General features: G+C 35.5%; 2 protein-coding genes across 3 annotated transcripts; both read right to left on the bottom strand.

The window, feature by feature from the left end:
• Window positions 1-3746: 3746 nt before the first annotated feature.
• Window positions 3747-8800, bottom strand: LOC137937032 (zinc finger protein ZOP1-like). 2 transcript variants are annotated; one of them, XM_068782055.1, is made up of 4 exons: window positions 8681-8800; window positions 5301-5501; window positions 4800-4920; window positions 3747-4221 (listed from the first exon to the last, which is right to left on the bottom strand). In XM_068782055.1, exons 1-4 carry the CDS (start codon window positions 8687-8689, stop codon window positions 3941-3943), a joined length of 612 nt encoding a protein of 203 aa, XP_068638156.1. In that variant the 5' UTR covers window positions 8690-8800; the 3' UTR covers window positions 3747-3940. The 2 variants fall into 2 exon arrangements, with proteins under 2 accessions (XP_068638156.1, XP_068638157.1); XM_068782056.1 differs by having other exon boundaries at window positions 4815-4920.
• Window positions 8801-14908: 6108 nt separating this feature from the next.
• Window positions 14909-27425, bottom strand: LOC137936092 (alpha,alpha-trehalose-phosphate synthase [UDP-forming] 1-like). The gene is made up of 17 exons (XM_068780636.1): window positions 27056-27425; window positions 26827-26924; window positions 25440-25828; window positions 24023-24137; window positions 23740-23841; window positions 22462-22612; window positions 21853-21941; window positions 20898-20946; window positions 20381-20481; window positions 19795-19982; window positions 19360-19477; window positions 16769-16948; window positions 16482-16604; window positions 16275-16362; window positions 16059-16189; window positions 15721-15819; window positions 14909-15588 (listed from the first exon to the last, which is right to left on the bottom strand). The coding sequence occupies exons 1-17, from the start codon at window positions 27402-27404 to the stop codon at window positions 15208-15210; spliced, it is 2751 nt and encodes a 916-aa protein (XP_068636737.1). The 5' UTR covers window positions 27405-27425; the 3' UTR covers window positions 14909-15207.
• Window positions 27426-27954: the final 529 nt, after the last annotated feature.

Genomic DNA, 27954 nt, shown 5'->3' with positions numbered 1-27954 from the left:
TTCTAGGTTCCAAATAGGAAGAGAATTGAAATTCAATTTTTCTTTTTATTCTTAGTAAATACAAATTCCAAAAGTCTCATCATCATGAAGGCAAATCTTCTGGGATTTCGCGCCCTTGACGATAAAAGAATCTGCACCCTTCATCCAATTACGCGGCAGAGTTTGATTTCTTAATAATCAAAAGTCAAATCTGAGATCTTGGAGCAGTTATCCAATTGGTTATTAAAGGAGATTGATCAGTCAACTCCTTATCTCAAGCGGAAACAAATTTGAGATTGTGTTCAGGTTAAAGTTACTGCCACGTGTAAGTGAAGAAAGTCTCTCTTGGAATTGCATTTCCTTGCTCCTAAAATTAAGTTAGGACTTTCTAAACCTTATGGCTTAGAACTTAATTAGTACTTGGTTTTTTGTCTATTTTTTTATTTTTATTATTTTGGATCAAGTTGAGACCTGATAGTTCGTGGAGTAAGATCGGATTTACTTTTTTCGGTATTTTCAAGGAAGATAGTTGAGATTGATCTTACTCGTGTACAGAATAGAGGTGTAAACGATATACAAACAAAATGTAATAAGCTTATTTCAAATACCATTCCCATTATTATTCTAATTTTTTGTATCCAGTCTATACGATTAATTTTTAATGGCATTTCAGTTCCATTTATTTACAAAGTTAATAGTCTTGTAATCAACAAATAAAAAAAAATAGTGAAAATAGTACAAATATATAAAATTATTATTTTAAAAGAAAAAATACACAACAACATGTTTATAATATTCAAATATGGTAAAAAGTCCCCAACATAGGTTTATAAGAAAATTATAATAATACCTTTACATAATAAGTAAGCGAGTAAACGATTATGAAACTGGTATTATAATATTCTATTCCATTTAATAGATAAAATTACTCATTACATATATAGGTAATTTTTTCCATTATGTATTATTAATGATGCAACAAAAATCGAATAATCAGATAAAATTGACTTTCATTGTAAATAAGTTTCAACATGCATAATCTATAGTCGCTAATGAGTGGGTTGTTTTATTTGCCTAATAAATATTCTATCCATAAACTAAATAGTCTATCGAGCTTATAAAGAATTTCCAATTTTTACTGATTTTATTTTTAATATATTTGACATGTTAAAATAGAGTTATCATATTATAAATTGTTAGGTACTTAGCCCAATACTACCCAAAAGATCGGCTTATTAGGAGCGGAAGACATAGGTACTTAACCTAGGACCACAACAATACACCCACCTTCACGAGTTGATGACCACAACAAATTTTACCCACATAGCGATGAGGGGATGGCTTGCGTCCGGGCGACGGATCACCCGCAGCTGCTAGGAATCGAACTCGCGACATAGTGCCTGCTCTGATACCAAATGTTAGGTACCTAGCCAATACTACCCAAAAGACCGACTTTAAGAAGCAGAAGACATAGATACTTAACCCAATACCACAACATAAATCATAAAATTGTTAACTAGGGGTGGCACCAAGCCAAATCGGCTAACAACCGTTCAAGCTCGGCTTAGTTCAATTTTTAATTGAGCTCGACTCGTTAGCTCATGAGCCGACTTGTTAACATAGTTTTTTACGAAAATACTTTCTAATCTGATTGCTCTCATTTATTTCATTTTTAGTTGGCTAATAGTTGATCTTATTTACTTCAAACCTCAAAGACGATCGATCGTTTAACCCTTTTGGGTCCCTTAACATCTAATGTTGTTGTTTGCTAATAAAATAAACATTATTGATGGAATTGTTGGATCTTTCTTTTAGGTCTAATAAGCTGGTTATTATACATTAGTATGCTTTATTGAAAACTCTTTGACTCCTCTCTCGTAGCTTGTAGTTCAATGGTACTAGGTTCATCATAATATTTTATTTATTTATTTTTTAGTTTTAAATGTAGGTTGGTCGAGCTCGAAGTCAAACTCGGTTAAAATTTTTGGGCTGGAGGCTGAGTTTGAACTCGAGCTCAAGTACAAAATATTCAGATAAAGCCAAACTTGAACATTTGCAAGTTCAAGCTTGGCTCAGCTCGATGCCACCCCTACAGTGTTAACCATTCCATTATATTTATACATTTATTTTATTTTCATTGTTAATAAAAAACAAAACCAATAGAAAATGTCAATTCGATTGAAAGAAATGTAAACAAAAGAAGAAAATGCATTCGTGTTCAAATTCGATTTGTTAAATAGTTTTTTTATAAAAAAATAAAATATTAAATAATATACTTTCCCACACTTTATAGTTTATGGTGTATGTGCTAATAGATTAATATAATAAAAATAAATAAATAAATAAAGCATTTTTAGCAAACCTCATTAAGACACATTGAAAACCCTAAGTTCTACCTAACCAAACCCCACCACATGGACCAAAGTTCTCCGGTCCAAATTGGGTGGAAAAAAAAAAAAGCAGCGTCACATCTACACTTGGCGGCTGCAAATGTGCCGCCGTTTTCTGCGACTGAAACACGTGTGATGGGGTCAATCCGTCAAAGATGATTGCTCTCGACTCGGGAGCCTTCTCGAAGGTAAGCATCTTTGACTTTGATCTCCTGGAGACGGGTTTCTCTCCCATTAACTCCATGCAAAGCTATCGTCCGATGGAAGCTGTCTTGTTCTGTTTTTATTCTATACGGCCACCCAAGAATTCGATGCTCTCGTACGAAGCCAAGGGATTTTGGTTTTTGTGATTTGGTCGTCGGAAGCCATGAATAACCTCTGTGAGAGAGTTCGAGTTTTACAGGCAGAAAACGTGGAGAAAATTTTGGATTTGCATCGAAATTGGAAGAGATTTGAGTGGATGGACCGAATCTGAAGGGAAGGTCGGATAATTGGTTCTGATGAAATCAAATGCGGGTTTCAGAAGCAAAGAATGGTGGGTGTTCTGTATAGTCGATTTTAATTACGTGCCTTGAAAGATAATTTTCATGGAAAAGAGACAAGGGAAAGATCTGGTTGCAGGGTAGCTAGTTATAAAGGAATTAGTTAAGCCAATTGTCCAACTTCAATGCTTTTAGGCGGATGACATGTTAGTTAACATGGTTAATGTTTATGTGTTATCTTTGACTGTACACATGTACAATTGACCCGTTAAAGTCGGATATTTGTATAAATAAGTTAAAAAATTAGTTATTTATGTTATTATGTTAAAAAAATTGAATAATATCCTAAATTCCCAGGAAAAAAATGGTGGCAAATGAGTTGAAGATTATTTTTTGGACTACTACTTTAGTAGAAGGTTCATTTTTATTGTGAAAACAATGACTGAGCTAACTTTCAAAAAACACAAATACAAAATATTATTTACTTGCCTAATGAACTCTAAACAAGCCTAATAAAGTTGGAGGATTTGGGAAAGACTTTGATTTCCAAAGTTTTTCCAAACAGGGTCAGAAGAAATGCAACAAGAAATTTGATAATTTTAAAACTACCTTGATCTGGGGATTTCTTGAAGTATTCCTTCTAATGAATAAAGGTAAGATTAAGGTGTAGTTACTATGAAGATGGTTTGGGGTTGGTGAGAACGACTCCTACCACTTGGAAGTAAATGAATCCTTACATGTTTCCCATACCAATGAAACAGGACCAGAAAAAATTTAACCCAGCTTACTCAATGAATTTAGTGACTCATCTTACTTAATTACTTAAAAGAGAGTTAAACTTAAAAACAAAATTTGTCAGTTATTACCAATATTTTTGAAAAAAAGGGCATCTCTCTGTAAAAACTGAAACTGGTAGCTTCAGTGTCTTATCAAACATTCAAGAAAAGCTCATTCACATGGAAGCTAGTAGTCGAGCTCAGTCATGTCTTCATTCCTTTCGAAATGCTGAAAGGCTATAAGGTAAAAACTACAACATAGAAAGCAATGGCATGCTAACTTGAAACAAATTGGATATTCGTAGAATCCATTTCAGTATGACCTGTAAAGACCTAGTAATGGTGCTTCTCTTTCTTCTACTCTTTTTCTTGCAGCTTCCCTTGCTTTCAGTGCAGCCTCTTCCTCTTTTGACGATGCCTTAGGTTTCTCAGCCACCCTTTTTCTCTTGCTCACAGCAATAGAGGACGGTGCACCTTTTATATATCTCGATGGGTTTGCCGGTGTTGAAACAACCCTCCCAGGAGGGGGTGCACTGGTGGGTTTGGCAGCATGTGTATCTCCTGTGGTAGTGGGCTTGGTAGTCGGCCTCTTCCCTATATTGCCAAGACAAAGCAATTTTTTAACAAGAAAGAAATAACCAAGAAAAAAAATGCAACTAAAATAGCAAAAAATACGAGAAGCTAACACTTGTACGAATTGTATCAGAGTAGTATAAGCCAGAGTTTGAATCATAGTGATACCCACTACTCTGGTTTATAGTAATAACCTGAAGCACTATCATACTCCCATTCTGCAACAACCAAAACCTGTTTCAGTATGAAGTAGAATAATCTAGAAGCCACCCTAGTTCAGAATCTTCAAGTTGACCCTACTTGTGACTTGCAATGATATCACTTCTAAGCCCTCATTTTGCCAAATCAAAGGGCTCAAAGGCTCTTCCAATTAGTAATCTTAGGTTATTGCTTCATTTAAAAAAAATAATCTTATGTTATTGCTCATAAAACAAGCATGAACTGCATGCTCCTGACAATTTCACTCTTTCACTCTTCAACTCCATACTCAGGTACCTTTTGAATGACAAAAATGAAAGAAAAAGGAAAACAAGAAAAAAGAAAAAAACCGATGCTCTCTATTCACCAGTACGCTAGACAACAGCTGGAGCTAAATTTACCATCTTTATGTATACTTTGGGAAGTCTCTGGAATGTCTTGAACAGGTCCTGATGCACTTGCGTTCAAATCCTTCATCTCCCCAAATGTGGCTAAATCTTTCTGATAGCTCCGCTTGGCTTTCTATGAAATGATACAGGATAAGATCCAAACATCAGTGATACTCACAGGAAAACAAGGGTTGAATGAAGCGGGGGAAGAGGGAAAATACTTTTGCTAGTTATCAGCAGGCAAGAATGAGTTATATTTGGTTTCTGACAGAATCATGTCTGTTTCCAGGAAAGACAAAAGCCCTCTTTTCTGGAAACATTTGCACACAAACCAAAAACTCCAAGATAGACTTTTTTCCTTCATCTTGACCAGTTCCAGTAAACATTTGAACAGGAACCAGTGTGTGCAAAAACTCCAAAAGTAGATTCCTTTTCTTCTTCTTAACCACTTACAGCAATTTAATCCTACTAAGAAAACGTAAAAATTAAGCACAAATAAGAAGTTAAACTTACTGCTTCAATCTGTTCAAAAGCTCGGGCTGCTTCTTTTTGTTCCTTCTCCTTCGCAGCACTCTCTTTTCTCATAGTCGCAAGCCTCTTGGCAACACTGTCCTTATGACGTTGACCAAGTTCATGGGTTCTGATACTCAATGCATTGTTGGCTATATAGATCTTGCAGAAGTCGCACCATTTTTTTCCCTGGCTCACCCAATACTGAAACAGGAAATGAAAGAAAGTAAAGACATTATTGAGGACCAATATCTAATAACTTCAGACATGAGTATGAGACAATTCACTGAAGTTCCCACTTCTATAATCACTAAGTGACCATAGATAAGCACAGTAAAACCAATCAATAGACATCATTTAAAGAAATTTTGAAGGCTCCTTGGCTACTGAAAAAAGAAGATACAGGGCATCCAGAATTGTAAGTGGAACTTTGGATAAATTATTTAGTTATTTATTTATTTAAAAGAACAGACAAGGTTTAATTTGTCAAAGAGCCTTTTCACAATACTGAAGCTTCACTTGCCCATATATGACCTCGGAACTAGATAGTTGAATTTGATGTTCCCTATAGAAGTGGCCTTTTCTAGGTGAGAGGACAACTCTTGGGATCCTAGCCATACTAATCCCCAAAATCATTCAACAACACATTCTTAATCAATAGCATTGAAAGAGAAGAAAGTTGTAAGCACCATTTTACAGAAACCATAATGTGATCAGAGTGGAGCAGTTTAACAAAATCTATCTCCTGAAAGAGAAGGTCCAGACCAATTATTTTTGCCAAAACATTCATCTGTTCAAGAGCAGATTGACAGCGTAATTAAACATAATAGCAGGCCTTTCACCAGTTTCAGCTGAAGGATAGTCTTTAAATCTATAAATAACGGCAGAAAGAAACTCTAAAATTGGATAGTGCTACAGAAAACATCCAAAATCATGGATTTTGCCCTTCGCGTAGCCTCTAGATGGTGCCTTTGCCAGCTCATTGAGCTAGCAGAAAATACATTACGTATTCCATGCATACATGAATGAAACAAAATGGTGCAAATCCTAAATGTGCTGATAGATTTTCCACATACTAGCATAATTATAGTTGGATTTTATGTACATATTTTTTTGAGAAAAGAGAAAAAATATTAATGGACTCTATATCACATGCAAATTCCCTAAAAGGGAAATTTGAGACAAAGCAAGCGTACACTATGGTCAAATGTATGTGTCATGGCTTCTCTTTCATTCTCAGTAACATGAAATAAAGGAAAAGCAACAAATAATGTGCCATCGATGATCTAAAAATTGATTGTCCTGCAACCTTCTCAAGGTTTTGTCTACACCCGAGAAGGCTGAGAAACAATAGTTTGAACCCTTTTCTCTACGAAACAAAGTCATCTCATGTTACAAATAAGCAACAAAACTTGTAGCTCTTACAAAAAAGTTCTACAACACGAATCCAGACCACCAAACATTTCCCAACTGTTTAAAAAACCATGTCCAACTGCATTTTTTTAAATCCCTTCAATCAAACCAGATAAAAAATTTCAATGGTCAAACAAATATTGTTAGCAGATTCAAAATTTCAAGCACTATTGATTTTTTGTTTTGTTTTTTTATATGTTGAACCTCACAATCTATTGAGACTTGAATCCAAGCCCTCACACTAGAACTATGTGGTCACATCTTTAGTTGGAAGTTACCTTTGGCCACGACATAGAGGAGAAATTATCCTGTTGGTATACATTTCCTTTTCAAGATAAGTTTTATATATAGGATCCAAATGTATGTAGTCCTACAACATCAATTATTCTTATAGCAAGGAAAAAACAGGGATTTGCAAAACCATGAATTTTATGAAGATTTTTAAGTCCTTTGGACTATCATGGATGTTAAAGTCAGTTGAAAGTGAGATTTAAGTAAAAATCCACGAATAGCAATAGTCATAAGATACCGTGATACACGATTCTGAACAAAAATAAAAAAATTAGATGGGGCAGGGTGAGCGGTTTTTGCTCCCCTATTCCTTTTTCCCACCACTAAGAGGGGGACAAAGGTCTCACTCGCCACAACTGCCCCTCCCTTTCTGCTGAGAAGATTGGAAGGGGGACTGACAGGGCCTTCCGCTGCCCCCTTCCGGGCTCCTCTTCATAACAGAGGGCAAGAGGGACAAGAAGATTCACACCTGCCCTCCTCGTTTTTAATTCAAACATAGAACTTTGGAAAGTGGGTGGATGGTTATACTGAATGGAGTTCCCCACCAAGAGGTTTCCACAAGCTAAATTTGGACAGAAGTGCAAGGGATAATCCAGGGCCTGTCGGCTATAGTGGTGTCTTCAGGGAGCATGTTGGTAATATCATTCTCTCTTTTGCTGATCTGCTTAGTATTTCTAGTACACTTTCTACTGAGACTCATGCAATACTTAAGTACATCTGTATTGCTCAGGATCACTTCAACCTACCACAGAAAATTGAAGGTGACTCGAAAGGAGCTGATCCTCCTTAGCATTTACTGACTCAGATGGAGGAAGTTCTTGATGTACCCCAACACCTTACCATTGCAGGACTCTACATGCAGCTCTGCCACAGCGATTGGTGACGGCCTAGCCAGAGAAGGAACCTCCTTTTTGGATCAAGCTATTTCCACATGATCATCATTCACCAGTTCCTTACTTTGTATTCTTGTCTGTTGTTCTTGGTTGTACTTTTGTGATTTTTAATTTCTTTTTAGCCTCCCATCTTGTCGAGGAGTTAGCTTGTAACTCTCTTCTCTCTCTCTATATGGAATCTCTCTCACCTTATTAAAAGTTGTAATAAAACAGGACAGAATTTTGGAGAGGTCCAACTCTCTACTTGAAAATAACTACTATTAAAGACCCAGGAACTATTATAAGGTAGGTAAAAATGTAATCTCACTAACCCCTACCTTTTAAAAATCTGCTTAAAAATCCATAGATTTTAGAAGACCCACAACACCCCGACACACACACACACACACACACCCAACAAAAAAAAAAAAACTTTTGAGGAAGAAATTTCTATAAAATATCTCATGCATAATTCCAATGAACTTCATACTTGCTCATGCTTTATTTTTTCAACACCCCTACTTCAAAGCGTTGGCTTTCCAATAACAGCTTAAAGTTGACGCGTAAACACTGTAAAAAACAAAACTTGATAAGCAGAGTTGGACATGTTTTTATTTCCCGTAGAAACTTGTTTGTTTTAAAAAAAACTCATCCAGAGGTTGCCCAAGTAGTCATCCAGTAAAATTTCTGAACACGACACAGGGAAATTCAAAAGAAAGCCCGTCGCAATTATGCAATAACAATAAACAATCAAATCTCAAATCAAACATGCGATCCGTGGACGAGAGAGAGATCAAAATCTCTTACCTCCGTCATTTTCGAAAATTGGAGCCCTTCGACGGATTGCACCTTCCTAGATGAACCAAGGATTGAGCCGTCCGGCCGCTTCGCCGATCACACGACTCTGGATGGCTGAGGTAGGGTAGCCGATCGAGATCCGTTTAACTTGTTTTTGTGATAAGGCGGGTATGTATACTACAAGCGCACCCGATTAAGGATCCGCTGAACTCTACATTCGTTTTTTACACACAAAAAAAAAAACAAAAAACTAATCGGATCTAATCGGATCTAGAGGTGGCAAATTTTGCACACACCGGACTGAACACAATTTGGTTTGCTATATTAAAACCAAATGAAGTAGAATGAATCACCCATTATTCTAATCTTACTCTACTAATAATTTCCCCAAAATTCATGCCTTTTTTCATTTATTCATCCAAGTATCATGTTTTTTTTTTTATATTTTTTTTTATTTCTAAATGGGTTAACTTGAAATGTGACGCAAACAAGGATAGCCTAATTTCATATCTACATTTCTTACCGGTCTATCTAACAACCACGTTTGGTTCAACCCATTTAACTCAACATAACCTAACCTCAACACTGCCCATTAGCATCCCTAGTTAGTTCGACTTTGTTTAGTAAACATTAATTGTCAAATCCATGTACAAAATTTCAAACCTTGGTCTCAAAGTTTCATGCTATTAAAATTTATGATAACAAATAATTGAAACTAACTTTATGGTTTGAGTGGAGTTTAAATAGCTTTTAGAATCAAGTTTTATGTCTCAAAGCCAAAAAGAAAAAAAAGTGTTCAAACATGTTTTAAGTTGTTTGAATAGATTTTCAAAGGAGAAGCCTCCTGGAGCAAAAGTTGTTCGGACAAACTTATTATTTGAACAAGAAGTAGTGTAGAAGTACTCCAAGAAGCAAAAGTTGTATGAAGAAGATTTTTTCAACACACTCTAAGTTGGATTTTAAGCTTTGATTCCACCTCATTAGATCTCTAAATTTTATAAATGACCTACTTTGTGTTCAATAGCTCAAGGCACACATTTTTAGTATTTTTATGAATGTTTCAAGATTTATTGGGTTTTAAGAGGAATGAAACGATCAATTTCTAACCTTAACAATCATATTTCTAAAAATTGGAGCTTTGCCTCCAACGACTCTATTTTCCATCTATCGGTTTCTATCTATTTAAGTGAAAACAAATGTCTTAGTGTGATGAATCTGTCCCAAGCTTTTGTTTAATTTCAAATCAAAGAGGAGGACAAATTTGCAGTCACAAGGTTCTTCTCGCTCTGGTTTTTAAAAAGCTAACTACAACTACTCTGTTTTTAAGTCCTTGCTTATACTAGCTTTTGTTTATGCTAGATTTTTTATTATTTGATTGTGAAATTATTTTCTACATTCTAGAAAGCTTGTTTGAGCTGTATTTTTCAAATTCATTATATGAATGAACCATTTTTCTTGAACTAAACAACACAAAACTCTTACTTTTAAATTCTTGTTTTCTTAGTTCATCATTTGAGTTCGAATTGCTATTTACAAATTGGTTTACCCACTCGTGAGTTGGAATTTTGAATATTTCATACATTAGAGGTATTTTTTGGAATCCAAATACAATAGAACCTGTACTTTCGTATCTACTTGATGATTTCCAGCTGAACTCGAGTCTTTTGATTTTCATATTTTGAATTATTGTTCAAAACAAATAATTTTTTAGCATGTATTTTCAAATCAAAATTTCCAATAGGCAGTTTTTAGCATGAGCCCTAACTTAAACCATTACTTGTATTTACAAATAAGATCTTAAGTTTCAAATTGATGATATTTGCGAATCCTTGAGCTACTATCACTATTCCAAGGGCATATGGACTGAAGTATATTTTATTGTACTTCATTGTATTAAGATGCATTAAGTGAGTTTAGTTCTAAAGCAAGTATACATTGCAAGTGTTTGGACAAGTCTCGTGTAGACAAGTCCTAAACATTAACTCTCATAATTTGGTAAACCTTTGTGGTTGAATTTGAGTTGTTGTAGTCTAGTGAATTGTGTAATCACCAGGAGAAACACATTTGTTGCTTAGTCTTATTGTTGTTAATCCCTTTATGGTCTAAGTTTGTGTAGCTTAGTTATGATACTATAAACAATTGATGTTATTGGTCCTTGCCACTTCCCTGTTTTATAAGTGTTGGAGGGTTTTTTTATTATTATTATTATTATAGGATTTAACCCTAAGTGGGGAGACCCTTTGGAAGTGGATGTAACGACCTGAGTTTGGGTCGTGAACCATAAATCAATGTGTACCTTGTGTGTTGTGTTTCATTTGCATTGAGCTTTACTTTTACAAATAGAACTTTTTATCAAAAGGAGAATGGTTGCATACAACTTTAGAAAAAGTGTTGAAAGTGTAGATTTTATACAAAACTATTCATACACCTTCTAGGTATGTGCCTTGCAAGACCTAACAAGTATTATCAAAGCAAGTGTACTCTAATAGCTCGGTCCATCAGGTAAGATCCCTAGAAAATGCTATATACTTAATGAAATTTGAAAAATTATGGCTTTTGAAATATTTAGCATTTCTTTGAGCCTCAAAATTTTAGATAATGAAAAGAGATGATGTCTCTATTCATCAAAACTCAAAACATACAAGATTGGAGTGAAATTATGAATGGGTCAAACATCCCGCAAATGAAAAATTAACTCTTGCAGATATGAGGTGTCTTCAAGTCAATTCATTGGTCATGCATTTGGTGTGTTGTGCCACTAGAGATGAAGATTTACATCTCATTGACATGTGCACAACAACCAAAGAAATATAAGATGAATTGAGTGACATATATGACTCAACTCCTCAGTCTTGTTCAAGAAAAGAAAACAATAGAAATTGAGGTCCTTCAAAGAGTATAGTTCATCAAGGGATGAAGAAATAGAAATTAAAATTGTCCTTTTCATCAAGAGATGAAGAAAGTGATGCCACATGGTCGAAGAAGATAGAGATTGACTTGCTTCACTAGTCCTTTGTTGGCCCAGGTAACTTCTCAAGAGACGGTGAATTGAGATCTTTACCCAATGTTTTCTTTCCTATCAGTAGTCACCGCCCAAGAACCCTTGCTTGAAAAATTTTAGTAATAAGTTTTATTAGCTAAAATTTTACATAAAATAGACTAGGCTCTGTTCTCTTTTAAGCCATGTGTACTGCCCAATTACGCGAAATAAACCTCCCTGAACATTTACAACTAGATTACAGCTCTAATAAGCTTCAATTTCTAGAAAATCTATGAGAAAAAAATGGATAATACGCAAAGAAAAAGAAAAGCTACACCCTTTTTAAAAGGAGAGAGGGTCTTCTCATAGTGATTTCCAAGTCTCTAATCCTTTGATGCACAAGAGATGAAATAGTGGAGCTTGAATGATAGGATACAAAGTGATTTTGATAGAGGATTAAATTTCCTGCAAGAGGCACAATTCTATTTATCTCAAAATGGGTTTGTAATTGATTTTCAGGTGAAAGTGATTGTTCAATGCTATAAATCGCCAATAAATGTTCACTTTAATGTTTATAACAAGTTTAGAGGGTATTTTATAGTTTGCCCATGTAAACTAGTCTTTTTTTCCTATTATCAAAAAGCTGCAAATAGTGTTGATCACTAGAAAAGGTATGATCAGTCAACCATGTGTAATGCTATATCTTAAGGTTCCCCAATCTTGTTGATCAATCAAGCCATCAATTAACGAGTTTTAAACTTTTTAGAAAACTCATTGATCAATCAACTCAATTCGATTGATCAATCATGCTTTTTATTTTTGGTAGTGCAGAATTCAGTATAATCAATCATTCCATAGGGTATGATCGATTTGCTTTATAGGCTCAACTGGCAACATACTATATGATTGATCACTTTGTTTGACATGATCGATCATGCAATATAAATTGCCATACTATATTATGTATGATTGATCATGCCCAGTTTAATTTTGAGTTTTAAGAACGATGAAAATAAGACTGAGGGTTTAGCAAGTTTAAAATAGTTATATGCATCACATAGACATGGTTAAGGCTCAAAGGTTGGCGACTATCATCTTACACTCCTAGAGTTCTTGAGATATTTCTAAATGATTTTGACTCTCGTGTTCAAGTCTTCAATCTTTGCACATGGGTGGTTCTTCAAGATGACTTGACGCACCATATAGTTTGAGGTTTCGTATTTGAATTTACCAATTTTTTTGTGTAAACCTTGATCTTGTGTCTCTCGATGGAGTTGCATATGAAATGCTTGCTTTTTAAATATCAACACAATGTGGTTAAGTTTTGTAACTATAAAAATATAGATGAAGGTCAACTTAGGCTAATAATCTCCCCCTTTTCGATGATGACAAAAGCTAACTCCATAAACACTAAAAATCATAATCCCATCAAATTTTTAGAAATATGCTCCCCCGAGTATGTGCATATAGGTTTGGTGTTGAGTTTTAGTTTTTTTTTCTCCCCCTTTTCGTCTTATATAAAAAAGATTGCAAATAAAAAATAAAAAAATAGATGCACATAAAGATTTGGCTCAAGGCCTTATATTTATATTTCAAAAGTGTATACAATTGAAGCATAAATAAAATATGATAGTAACTAAAACATATATGAAGTACAAAAAAAGGTCAATCTAGGTAAAAAAGATGCTAGTAAGTGTGGATGTTAATGTTAGGCTGATAGTGGAAGGCTGATGCCATAGAGAGATGAAGTCGATGACGGAGTAAAGGAGGTTTTGAACCTCCTTTTTACATTCCTTGAGCTCGACACGAGCATATTTGATGTGAATGAGTGTTTCCTTCATATTGGTTATGTCATCCTCAAGCCACATGAGGTGGTTGAAGCTAATGGAATCAATTGAAATGGCATGATCGATCAACTTGTTTTTACTCTTTAGGACATGGGAGCTAACTAAGTTACCTTTAGGTGAGAGGCCAATAAATTATAAGCAAGTTTACCCTATAAAATAAATTTTAATAAAGAGATTGAAAGGTATAAAATTCATCTTATAGCTAAAGGTTTCACTCGTACCTATGAGAAAAATTACTAAAAGGTTTACTTAGACCTATGGAAAAGATTAGTATGAGACCTTGTCCAGTTGCAAAGCTTAATAATATTCAGGTTTTATTATCTCTGGCTGCAAATAAGGGTTGGAGTTTACAAGTTGAACATTAAGAATGTCTTTTAAAATGGGAAGCTAGAAGAAGTGTATACAAATCCTCTTCGAGGGTTAAAAGTTGAGGGAGAATGTGTATACAAACTAAAAAATGGTTTGAAACAAGTTACTCGTACATGGTTTCAAAGACTGAGATTGTTTATAACTAAACAATGTTATTACGAAAGTAATACTATACACATTTTTTTTTATTCAAACAAAATCATACTACTTATTGTTTATGTAAAGGGTATAGTCATTGCAAGTACTAATGAAAAACTTATTATTGAGTCGAAGATAACATTGGCAGAATTTGAAACAAAGGACTTAATAAATCTAAAGTACTTGCTTGGAAAATTTTAAATATTTATTTATCAGAGAAAGTATGTGATAGACTTACTCAAGAAAACTAGCATGATTGGTGTAAGTGGTGCTACACTCCTCTTGAAGTAGGGCATAGTTTATATCTTATTACCCGATAAAGGTGAATAGCAAAGGTTGGTAGAGAAAATCTTTTATTTGTAATTGACTAAACCTAATATGCTCATATAGTTGGTCTTGTTAGTCAATTATACATGCTCCTTGAGAGAGGACTGATTCAATATGAAAAACCTTTTGGTGCGAAGCATGCGAAATGCTATCTCAGATGTTTGATCACAATCAACAACTATCTCAACCCTCTAATCAACGGATATTTTAGTCATTTGATCATGAATTGACAATTGAGATAACCGTTTCATATGTTTCGCACCAAATAATTTTTCGTATTGGATCAACCGTGCTCCTTGAGATAGCAATAAAACAAAAATTAAAATACATTAAAAGCATTCCTAAGTATGAGTCTTTTATTTATGAAAGAGTTGATTTTGACATATTAGTTGAGACTTATAGGGATGCAGATTGAACTAGAAAATACCAACAAACAAATAAACAACACGGATTGATACTAATGAGTAAACCATCGACAACTAGTGTTGGTCTCTCCTATCTATCCAACATCAAAGACAACTCTGCTTCTTCAAAATGGAGAAGCTCACAGAATTATTTTTTCCAAAATACTATATGAACAGAAGAGGCTCACCCTCTATTTATGTGGATAAATGTTCATTACTATCTACAGCACAAAATGATTGGCTGACAAAACAATGAAAAAAGAACCATGAAACATCAAGGCCGTCAACAGGTAAGGAAATTGAGTGATAAACATTCTTGCTTATTATCCACTGAATTTCGCTCCTACCTGTTGACAGCTCTTAACTGACTAACAAGCTACCACACAGGTGAACATTTACAGTAAATCAATTCTGAAACGCCCATTTCTTCACACCCCCCACCCCCAATAGAATCATAAAACTAACGGGTGTTTAATGCGAAGCTGAAGCCAACTCTTTTAAAAATGTGACCACATCGTCTGATGAGCCAAGAAGATACCTTGCATTTGATCGCTTCCTCCCTACAGCGCAAGAGAAGTAGTTTTCACCCTTGAGATCAAGCACTGATGATCCTTCGTGCCATGCAATGTTTTCTTGCGAGGATCGCCATACCCCATCACCGTTATTAGTTGCTCCTACTGATGCCTTCTGATTCCGGTTATGGGATGTCTTAGAATCACTTCTATTGTTTGACAGCTTCTGCGAAAAGCGCCTGTCAGTGGTCTTGATGATGTCTGATGCCACCTTTGCTCTTGTGGTAGCCACTGGTTCTGCTGGGAGCTCTGGTTCAAAAAACGTATAAATGTCTTCATCCTGATACAGTAAATTGCACCTCAACAGTGAGATGTGTCCTCACATAAATAATAATGATAACATTCAAAAAACTATCAACCAAAATGGAGTTGACAATAAAACTGAAATATAAACAATCAATCAGAAGTCTACCTTTCCTAAAAAGTGGCCAGTGCATAACACGTAATCAATTGGTGTCTCCATGCATTTGCTGTGAACTATTTCTCCTAATATACGATCAATGGCTGCCCCCTGAAAGGTTTTATAAAAAAACGAAACAGTTTTAGTTGAAGGAATAATATCAGGAGGAAATGAAAAACAAAAGTTTCTCATCATTAGGGAAGTCTTTCATCATAAGCCACCGGGGTCCTAAATAATTTTTTTATAAATCAGCAGAAATGGATTTGAAGCAGTATTAATACAGAATAGAATTGGTCGGTTAAAAAACCATACAACATGCTCATCTGTGACTTGGTTTGGTTCAGACCCACCTTAGTAACACCAACAGATCGGACCTCAACTGACCGGCCTCCTTGAACAACATCAACAGCTGCATTGGAGATGGGACCGGTCCACAAATGCTGCAACATATCCCTGGCTTGAAGCCTTCCAAATTCAACATCTACAACCATAATAAGATGAGATGGAAATGGAAATAACAATAGATGATCCCATGTCAAAATAATGTGATGTCTTTCATTTATTACCCGCATACTTATAATTCCATACAAGTGAAGTTTCACGAAGCTCAAAATGAGATCTTGGCGTTCTTTCTGTGAAGTACTCAAAAACATGCTGTTACATGTAAATGAGTCACCAAATTCAGCGGAAAGATGTCAATAGTAAAATAAATTTTGAGTAAAAATAACATGAACTGAAAAAACCACAGCATAAGCAAGTCCCACAGTTTTTACCTTTACACTATCTACCCAATCCATATTTAGATGCTCTGGCATTGTCGTCATCCATTCTCCTGTAGTCAGACGCAAAAACATTCCATTCTCTGCTGCTAACCACATGTTGTAGTGCCCAAAATTCTGCAGACAAAATAATTTATACAGGAGAAAATAAATCAAAGAAATGAACAATATAGGGGTAAAAAGAATAGGTGGTTACCTCATCTAGGATACTTCTATCACTTCCACTGAGGACCAGTGAAATAATAACAATATAAGGGTAATGAAGAGTAGAAGGTGGTTACCTCATCTAGGACACTTCTATCACTTCCACTGAGGACAACAATAGTTGTCTTTGGATCATTGCAAAGAATTTCTAGGGGCTCTTTCAACTCTGGATGTAATTTAAGCTCCATTTCTTTAATCTGATCTCCCCCTCTTCGTCCAGGGCTCTCCACAGGTTCTGTCAATGTTGCATTGAAACCCTAACATTTTGATAAAACATTATTAAAAATGTTCAGACAAACAGACACCAAGGGCTGCATGACCATGACAATATTTCTAAACCCATCTTCTTTTCCAAAACGAATCGAGATTGAGACAGCCATACTTATCAGCTTTGACAGTATATTTGTACTTCACTGTTCAGTAGAAAGTATGTTTCATGAAATGAAGCAGACTTTTATGGTCTCTAAATACTTCTGTGCCACCAGACAACCTAATCAGGTTAACTCTCTTTGTCAATTAAAACTTTCACAATTCAAAACTACAGAGAACTAAGGATATGGATATGAGAAAGACACCTCAAGATAGCACAGCAATACTCTAGTGGTTCACCTTCGGGTGGCCTCCTGCATCTATCCTATTATAAAGGGGCTACACCAACTGATATCTAGACCAATCACTAGTGAATGGAGGTGCAAAAGAGAACCCAGATCAAGTGTGCATGCTTTCTTCACCATATATATATATATTCACTAAATAGGCAGCCATAAACATATCAAATCTGCACAATCTGATTCATCTACAAATAGGCAATATTACCTTTTTTTTTAAATGTTAGGCGATATTACCTCACCACAGATATATTGGACAATGGATTATGAGAACAAGTCAAATGATAGAAAAATCAAAGAAGCAGTAAGAATTCAATATGGTGTACTAAAGGATTAATATAGGCCACTTGGGTCCAATTTGTGAAGAATTTTCCACCTAATTTAAGTAATTGAAGGATTCAGTTTGTTTAAGCAAAATTTATACCATAGGGGGAGAGAATTGCCTGTGTTTCCTATGAAGAGAAGGGAAGATACAACACAGATGACCTAACAAACATCAGGTGCCTCAGCCATAAACAAATGTTGAAGCAGAGGTTTGGATCAGGCTAAACAACATTTAGACACGCTACAGAAATAAGTTAAAATATTGAATCACACTCAATCATCTAAGATGAGATCCTCCAGAAAAAAACCAACTTTAGTCATAAATGGTTATCAAATCTTCTAATGGTCAACCTGCAGTATATTGCAGGGCAACTGCATGCTAGCGTACAGTGATAGATTGAAGATTTTTAGACTCAATATTGTGATGTTAACTTCTTTTGAGATTTAAGCGACTAATTTAAATAGTAGTTCAATAAAATTAGTCCTTTGAAAAATTCCGCAGTAGTGTAATTTACATAGTAGTCCAATAAATTTAGTCCTTTAAGAATCAATTGTGATGCTAACTTCTTTTGAGATTTAAGTGATTAATTTACATAGTAGACCAATAAATTTAGTCCTTTTGAAAAGTAGCTGAAAGAAGAATTCTAAAATCCCTGTGCGATTTCAAAACTGAAGCTACATAACTAGTGGTCACTAATTTTGAACTTATCAGAAGGCACAATAAGAAGGGCCTAGATAGAAAATGAGTAACAAGAAACCAAGTGATCATAGTTTCTTTTATTTTCATCTAAACTTAGTTTTTTTTTTTGTCACAGATTACAAGCAGGGAAAAAGCTAGAAGACGCAGATACCTGAAACTGGTATGAAGTTGCATAATTTGGATAGTCAAACAAAGATGAAGTCATATCTTGATCGAAAGAAGTCCAAATCAAGTGGAATTTTCTTATTATTAATTAGCTTACCTATTTAGGATTTGAATGTTGTGCATAGATGTGATCTTTTAACTAACCTATGTAGCTCTGAGTATAATTGACTTTACTGCAAGTTTAAGTTTGATATGTTAAATGTTAGTGTGTAAATAGGATAAGGCAGACCAAATTAGAGTTGGACTTGTGTTCTTTTATAACATAGTTCTATATAAGCCATCAAGGACATGGATAAGAGCATTCTCTCATTATTTTGAACTCAGGAACACAACTTTGAGAGATTTATCTCATCCTTGAAGAAATTATATGGTGTGATAGAATTTGAAATTTTCAGATTGCAAACTTAAGCATAAGCCAAAACCAAAATCATGTCGCAGCAACTGCATTTTCTTTATGATGTGAGGATCCTTAAGTTAGTTCATTATTTGCAACATCTGACCTTTCATCTCCCTTCTTACAGCCAAAATAATCCTTTTCCTAGAGGTTTTTCTTTCCTCATTTTCAGACTGATGGAGCTTCTCCTCTCTATTTTATTGTTTCCTTTTTCTTTCATCCTTACAAACCCTGAATTGTATTAATTTCAACACAAAAATTAAAAACAGTTGAAAAAACAAAAGAGTGGGACAAAGAAATTGAGAAATAATGAGATATTCTTTTGACAGTTACTATATTTTTTTTAGTTGCTATTAACCACAAAAAGCTTTTTGAATCCAACTAAAACATTATCAGAAAATACCATCATAGAATTTCAAGCTCCATAAGAAAAGAGTTTCCAAGACAACATCAATGACCGGATAAGAATGAAAGTACCAATATAAGTAATCGATTCTTGGATTGGAGATAATGATCAACAGCATCCTCCATTGGAAGCACTGGTGGAACTTGTCGAGTCCTCAGTTGAGCTTCAACAACGGTGTCATTGAGTTCACTACATGTCCAATAAATGGTACATCAATATTTGCTCTTGAATTGTTTTATGAAAAAAGGTTAGCCACTGTTAGGGTGTGATTGAAAAAAGGAAGGCTTAGTTAAGGGTCAATGACATATTAGCTGAGCCCAATCAAGGTCGTCAAGTTGTCAATTCCTATTTATTATTAATTAATATGAGCTCCGGAGCTTTGAACCAATTTCCTCTATTAATTAATTTTTCTCACTATTAAAAAGGGAAAAAAAGTTCTCATTGCCAATTTAGAATAATAGGGAAAAAATATTTGAAATATGAAATACTATTTGGACTGTAGATACCTTACAAATGTTTCTGCCCAATTTTGAGCAGTGTGAGTTGTTACGTGTATGAAATTAAGCATATGTCGCTTTTCTCTTTCGTCAGCAGGCATTTTCAATGCATACTCAATTGAGTTAGCCACTTCTGTTATATTCCATGGATTTACAAGAAGGGCACCAGCACCTAGAGACTGTGCAGCTCCTGCAAACTACAAAAATAACAGAGACATAAGCAATTATAAATAGATTTTTTTTTTATAATTTTACTTTGCCAAGGAATAAATGAAAGCAATGTACAAAGGATTCTTGGGTCTCCCTGTCAATGTGCAGCTAAGGAAAATATTCTCATTCATTACTTATTTCAGCTACAAACCCACTTCTACTTGTGAAGGCAGTTATACCTCGAAACAGTGACATGTAAAGGTCAAGTATTCTACCACTAATCTTAAATTTAAAGAGCCAAAATAATGTGTAAACAAATCCTTGATGGTCAAAAAACATATGTTTACATAGCCTTCACTTGCCAACATTATATTGAACAATAATAGGGAAATAAACATAGCTAAAACAAACCCTGTGAACTCAAATAAAGGTTCAAACGTATCACCTCACTAAGAATGAGGACACCTTTCTTAGATTCTTGGCAAGCCACAAACTCGTAACTGACCAGATTCATTCCATCCCTCAATGAAGTCACTAGAGCCACATCTAGGAAAGAAAAAGAGGGAGAAAGTAAGAAAACACAAGCATATGGCTTCTCCAACCTTGTAAGATATCAGATAACCCTCAAAAGAGCAAATGGTTGGCCTAACATTTTGGTAGCAACTGGATCTTGTGCTTGAGCTTTTATAAGATTGCCACAAGAAGTTTACTCAAATTAGAGTTATTTCGGGGAGATTTTGTACTTTCCTCTCCTTTTTTAGTAATCTAGTTCTGCCTCTTAAAGGAAAACCTTTCGTCGAATAAGAAACATCTCACTAAAGAAGCTTTTGGACTCCATGTAGTGGGAAATTTTTTACAAAAATTCTGGATCATAACTAAATGGGAAAGTCAATGTCACTTATACAGAGCTAAAGATTCAACTGATGTAAGTAATCAGACAAAAAGAGACAGAAAATCAGTACCAGTCACAGCATATAGTGCACATAACGCATGGAAATCAAGTGATCGATCCTGCAAGAAAGATGAAAGTAGAAAACCTAAGTCCTGAGGTTTACAACCAAAACCTAAAAGAACCAAATCAAATAATAAACCTTTGCCATATATTTGATCCTGGAGCAGATCATGAGTAAATCAAATTAATAAAAAAAGGATCCTGATACCCAAACCATGGTGCACCATGTGACGAAATGGTATAAAGAGACCAAGAAAAGAATAAATCTAAGACATTAGCACTAACCATATTAAGAATAGTCAAGAAATCACTTCAATACAATGTAAAAAAGGAATACCATAGCCTGTTCTAGAATTGAGGCTCAATATTAAGCGATGACCACTCTGCTGATATTTAACACATCAGAATATTGAACACAGAAAGTTATACAGAGAGTTTCCCAAAAGAAAATGTTGGAAAACCAGTCCAGGGGTATTTTGGTCATTTTACTTCATCAGTGAATTATTTTTCTTTGTAATCTTGTTCCTCATGTTGAATTATGTCTATGGTTGAAATTCATGTACATAGGGCATATAGAATGGGAGATAAAAGGAGATAAGGCATCTTATTTAAGTAAAGCGTTTTTGTAATTTATTAATAACCACTTAATTAAACAGAGAGGGGGGCAAGCTCTAATTTGAGCTTTTCTCAATTCTCTCTTTTCTCTCTCCCTACTCTCCTCTCTTCTACTTCTTAATCTTCAACTTTTTCAGAAAATTGATACATAAATTTCAACTAGAAAATCTGCCCTCCCTTCCCAATAAAATTCATCACTGTCCAAGAAAAACTGAGATATCTAGTACACTTGCAGAAGATAACCGATTATTCAATAGTAGGAATCAGTCATTAAAGAGGATGAAAATAGCCCTTAAATCAACTTCAGAAAAGACTTATGCAGAAATAACATAATTGCCCAAGAGTGTTACCAAGTGATGTATTGGGACAGCAGTTAATGTCCCAAATCGACCATTAATTCGTCCAACAATTTCATGCACTTGGCTTGTAAGTTTTTGATCTGTAAAAAAATTCAACAAACACATCTCCATTATATGTTGCAAACAATCAATTTTTTATTAATATGCTAGATAAAGCTGAATGACAAAAGTACCATTCAAGTGAAATCATACTGAAGCTAGTCTTTTAGGGAACAAATCATCCTGAAGCTATGATGAAAAAGACTTCGTTAATCCCTAACACAAAAATACATTTTTTCCAAAAAAATAAAATAAACTCATTAGATTTTTTTGAGATTGGCTACAAGTGATTACCATAACACTTAAACTAAAGACCTCATGTTAAGAAACCTCAAAGTGGGCAGTGAAAAACACACCTCAAAACAAAACTCATTGATTTGTCATAAAAATGAAGTTGGTGCAGGACACAGGGGTCTTTATGGAAGTTTAAGGTATTCTAGATGAAAGAATCCAAGTACACCACCATAAGCAAGTAAAAATGCCTATACCATGAACATAAAAAGAAAAAAAATATGGAAAAAAAGGGACCCTTGATAATCCACACTGAGTGAAGACACATACACTCAGGGACATCTGTCCTTGTTGGGACAGCAATTTGCAGCAAAACAACTTTATCACGCCAAGTAGGATTCTCCTCAAGAAATTTTTCAAATGCCAAAATCTTCTGGGGAATGCCTTTAATCATGTCAAGGCGGTCCACACCCAACATCACCTGCCACAACATATCTCAACAAATGCTTATAAAAAATTAAACATAAAAAATAGATTGGCATGAAAAACCATTTTTGCACATCACAGTCTTCTATATTAATCACATGAACTATTTAAAACAGAGTTCCAAATGTGACAAATCAAGAGAGTAGAATCAATGCAAAAAGAAGTCATGACACTTAAGTTATAAAGGAAATAATAAGACAAAAGAAATAAATACAGGGTGATATATAAAAACAGGGGCCCAAAAAAAAGAAAAAAAATAAGATAAACTAATTCTGAAAGAAAATGAACAATGGAAAACCAAAACACAAAAAAATAATTGAGGTTTAATATTTATCCATTACTAAATCATTTGAAATAACAAAAAAAACCATATTTTTCGAACACAAATAATTTCAAATATTAATAATAAGATGATATTGTACACGACCAACTCAAACATACATGGATGGCACAAGGTTGGCAAACATTACCCAAGATTTTATACTTAAGGTCAACTTTATTTGATATTTTGTACTCAAAATCATGGATATTTCTGAATTGTTTCATTGTGCTTGGAGTCATTTACCAAGATCAGCTAATCAGCTAGCTGAGTCTTTTGCTAACAGGGGTATCCCTCCTATCTCTTGTTTGTAACAGACACGCCTTCCTAGTCTTGTTCTCTTGCCTTTTTGGCTTTGAAACAAATTTCACCTTTTGCAAAAAAAAAAAGAAAAAAAAAAGTCAACTTTAATGATCTTTGCCAGAGTAAAAAAGACTGCATGTCTTAACAGAAGATGCAAGACCTTACCCAGGCCTCAACACATGAAACCAAATCTACACTTATATCTCATAGAGCAGAAAGAAGAATTCATACAGCCACCAGGCATAATTAGGACTAGGCTCGATGATTATGATGATAATTATACTTATGGAGATAAATCATTTCTAGACCTTAAAAACCAATACATCACATAGCATACAGGCAGATCAAGATATCAGAAAATTTCATCATATAGCCAGTACTAATGATCAAGGATGAAGAATTGTGTATCAAGTTAACCGCAAAATACAACAAAGAGCAAGAACTTAAATGTTTTTAAATTCTGAGTATTTAAAAATTTCACTGCACTTAAAGGAGCCAACCTTTCGCCCAGCAAATCTATCTTTCAGTTCCTTGATATGATCCTGAACCTTTGGTTGATCGAGTGCTCGGATAAACCGTTCAGAGTCAATCCCTATGGGAAACTGAAGGTCAGAAAATAGAAGAAATAAGTGTCCCAAAGCAGAGCATCATATAATAAAAATGCATTATCTAGTGATAGAGGACCTTTAGTAAGACAAAAAGGAAGAAGAAAGTACTATACAACTGTAGTAACCAAATAGCAAAATTTTAGTCATCATCTTTCACAGAGTGTTATAATTATACCGCAGCCACCCGTGTTAGCTTTCCTTGGTCCTCTACTCCTTCAGGTGTGCCCTCAAGTCCAAGAATCCGGGTACAAGCACTAACAAAGTGCCTTGCATAGTCGTAGGTGTGAAAGCTGAAATTTTAGCAAATCCAGATTGAGACCTCTCCAGTGCATGTTTTATCAAGACACTTTATCTTTAAAAGCAACAACCAAAAGTTCATAAGACAGCAACACTAAAAAAATCTAATTACGGAGTTCACAAGCTGCACCATGAAGTATTTCAACTGAACACATCACAGGATTATAGTTAAGAAGATTACTTTCACTGAAACTAAAACATAGGCAAATAAATTCTAGATAAAACTTTGCTCCAAATTGTACATTATGTGGTGGGTGTAACTATCTATATTAATATGCATTCGCACTTAGATTTCAAAGAATTTCCGGCAAGCACAAGTAAAAGACATTAGAAACAATCATATTGCAGAGAATGGCATGCCTGAGAAGCCTAAATGGTGTAAAGTGGACCACAATATCTACACGTTTTGGTGCCTCAGTGTTTTCTCTCTTCTATCCTTCTGTGAATAGGAGTACCACATGACTTGGTTTGAGCACTACATATATTCAGGAACCTTTCTCATGATCTAAACAGACCATTCAAGCAGAAATAATGGATTTCTTCTCCATAACCTGCAGAAGTTTTACATAAGAAAGTTGATAAATGGCACACATGAACAGCAACCAGGATGGGCAATAGAAGGGTCCATAATGGATGGAGCCTAGTCTCACAGTCTAAAATCTGTGTGGTCCTTAGAAACAATCAATACCACAGACATTAGACATTAAGAGAATAAAAAGTCAATAAGACCATGGAATAAGAGATCACAACCGACTGGAAGCAAAAATTGTCTTACTGAACTTCAGAAATCTGGCACAGACAGTGCAATCTCCAGCGGCCTTGTGCATTACGGCCAGTTTACTTACATAATATAGAAGTCAGTATGCCACAGATTAATCATAAAATCTGGATAATTTGTTGTTTTGGAGTCAAGGGACAACAGAAAAATGCTCATATGAGTGTTTGCAATTTAATGAATAGAAGATTGCCAACCCTCAATTTTTTTTTCCACTCCATCTATCTGAATAATTCAGTTACTGGTGTTAACAGGTAGTAAAGTTTGACGTCTTAAATACCCTCCATGAAGCCGAAAGAATGGAGGTGCAGGTAGCATTTATAGTCAGAATACAGTAGAAAGAAGCATAAGGAAACACTGGCATCCAGTTTTTTACTATGAGCCCTTAAATGCAACTATTCAGATTGATAACCAGAAGCAGAAAAAAAGTACATGATACATATACATGAAGATGCATACATACACCACAGGGGCAGGAGAAGAGAGAGAGAGAGAGAGAGGTTACAGATTTCTGCATTACCCAACAAGATCTGCCGCAAGAACTGATCTCAGCAACTCCGAACGAGATGGAAGTGTTCTATGGATCTCAGAGGAAGGAAAAGGGGTGTGAAGGAACCAACCAACTTTCATGCCACTGTTATACTCTTTTAAGCATTTTGGAAGAAACATAAGGTGGTAGTCATGGCACCAGACAACATCCCCATCGACATAATGCTCATTTACCACATCTGCAAACATTTGGTTGGCCTTCTTATATGCATCAAACTGAGACTGGAAGCTTCTGGTGGTTGCCAGCCTATCTTCTTGTGGAAGACCGAGGTAGTGGAAAAGGGGCCACAAGATGTTGTTACAGTACCCATTGTAATACTGATGAACTATCTCTTCATCTAGGAAAACTGGAATACATCTCTGCTCTCAGAAAATTAAAAATAAAATGAATAATAAACTGATAAAAAACTTTCAGATGAGGGTGAAAATATAAAAATTTACTACTTAATATAAAAATTTACTACTTGCGGCAATATTTAAAATGCATATAGCAAAAGATAAATTACCGACCTAAAATTCACTTCCCTTTGTCAAGTAACTAAATAGCAATTGTGGCAAGTTCAACGAATAGATCACAAAGATAATACAGAAACTGAATTAACCAAAATACAGTTCAAGGTGGGCTGTAAAGCAAATCTACACATTAAATTCTAATAAATGGAGGATTACAAAATCATCATCCTCAATAAAACTACTTTTGGACCAGTAAAATTGGTTTCTAGAGATCCACGTTGAACGCCTTGAAAGGAAGTAGATGAAAAGAAATCCTTCAAGTAAAATCAGAATGTATCTCATTTCCATAAACTTACATAAGTTAGACTGGTAACTGAACACTCGTTACTTAAAATATAATAGCACAAGGTTGTCTGACACAACGTAAAGAGCACACCAGAGTCTGTAATTGACTCATAGTTTGTGTGTTCTCTTTGCTTCTTTTTTCTGGTTAATGTTCACTAACCGAGTAAAACCTTGCCCATCCTACCAATTGAAAACAAAGTCATAATAGATGCCGGTTTAGCAGTCGTCACTGTGAGAGCCTAGCTGTATATGCTTACAAACACCCAACAAAAAAAAAAAAAACAGTAATACAGAGACTAGATCGGCAAAAACCCGCCACTCGGAGAAATTCACCTCGAACTTGCCTTTAGAAATTTCATAAAAGAAATATCGTAAGTAATATGCTTTAAGCACAATGGACGTGGTTCAGAAAAAATATCCAACATATAAAGAAATCATAGAGTTAGACGGAGATAACAGTAAAAAAAAAAAAAAAAAAAAACCATTGAGACGCCAGAAAACAAAACCGTTAAGATGAACATATATTTTAAATATATCATAAAACTTCAGCAGCCATTTACCTTTTCGGCCAAAGCCTTGGTGAGCGCTTTCTGGCCAACCTCGTCCGGTACATTAACGCCGGCCCATCCTATCCACTTCGCTTCGAACTCTTTCACACCTGCCACAGAATCTCATCCACTCGTAAATGTAGCAACACAAAACGCAAAAAATGAACCTAAGTACAATCCAAAACAGCAAACAATAAGAATAACAGGCAGTGAAAACAATAAAAAATTCTGTGGCGCTCACCAAGAAGAGCACTAACAAGTCCACCGGCACTGATCTCGAGCGACCAGGAGTCCCCCCGGCGCACGGCAGACACCGGCAACCTGTTAGCGACGACGAGCAGGCGCTGCTTCGTCTGGCGCGACTCCCGACGGTCGATTCCCTCCGCAAGCGATCTCAGCGCCGCGGAAGTGTCGATCAACTCCTCGTCCCAGACTCCGGAACCGTTCACATCAGCATCAACCGAATCAACTTCCACAGCATTCGGCTCCTGCAAATTCCGGCTCGATTTTATCAATTCTCTCTGCCTCAGCAGCCTCTCCACTCTCGTCAAAGGCACTCCGGAGCTTCGGTTGTACTTGTTCCCTGGCATGTATTTCTATTTTAGAACAGATAGATTAACAAACAAATAAATGGCAACCGCGTCTCTCGTAAATTTCTGAACCAAAGAAGGAGCGATGATCCGACGGTTGGGATTCAGTCACGGAGGCGCTGCGATGTTCTCGGGAGGTTCAGACTTGAGAGAAAGAGAGTTAAACAAACAGATGCCAAAAACCAGCGAAATCAGCGAAGCGAGAAAGTGGATAACAGAGAGGAGTAGGAGGGAACGCATGCGTCGGTGTCCAACGCCTGTAAATTTGATTTTGAAGGAAGTTATGGTGGAGGCCAGAGCCAGCACGAAGGGCATCCACGTAATTGTTCAAGACTCCGAGGTCGATTCCTGAACCATCTCCACTGGACCCCCGTCTTTATTTATTTTCTCGTGGGAGGAGCCAACGAGTTGTAATTCACCGAGCGTCACTGTACTGGCGCAAGTTGAGATTCCAGTCTTCCTCACCTCGCCCGGACCCACTGACCAAACTCACGGTCCACACACTTCGACAACCCACGACCCCAGCAATCCAACGGTTGTGCCTCCTCCA

This window comes from Aristolochia californica, unplaced genomic scaffold (genome assembly GCF_029961685.1).
Source record: "Aristolochia californica isolate CCGP_79_NKW_82.1479 unplaced genomic scaffold, dmAriCali1.0.hap1 SCAF_7, whole genome shotgun sequence".
NCBI classification, from domain to species: domain Eukaryota; kingdom Viridiplantae; phylum Streptophyta; class Magnoliopsida; order Piperales; family Aristolochiaceae; genus Aristolochia; species Aristolochia californica.
Note: the sequence above shows the minus strand (reverse complement) of the source record. Positions and strands in the feature narration are given on the sequence as shown.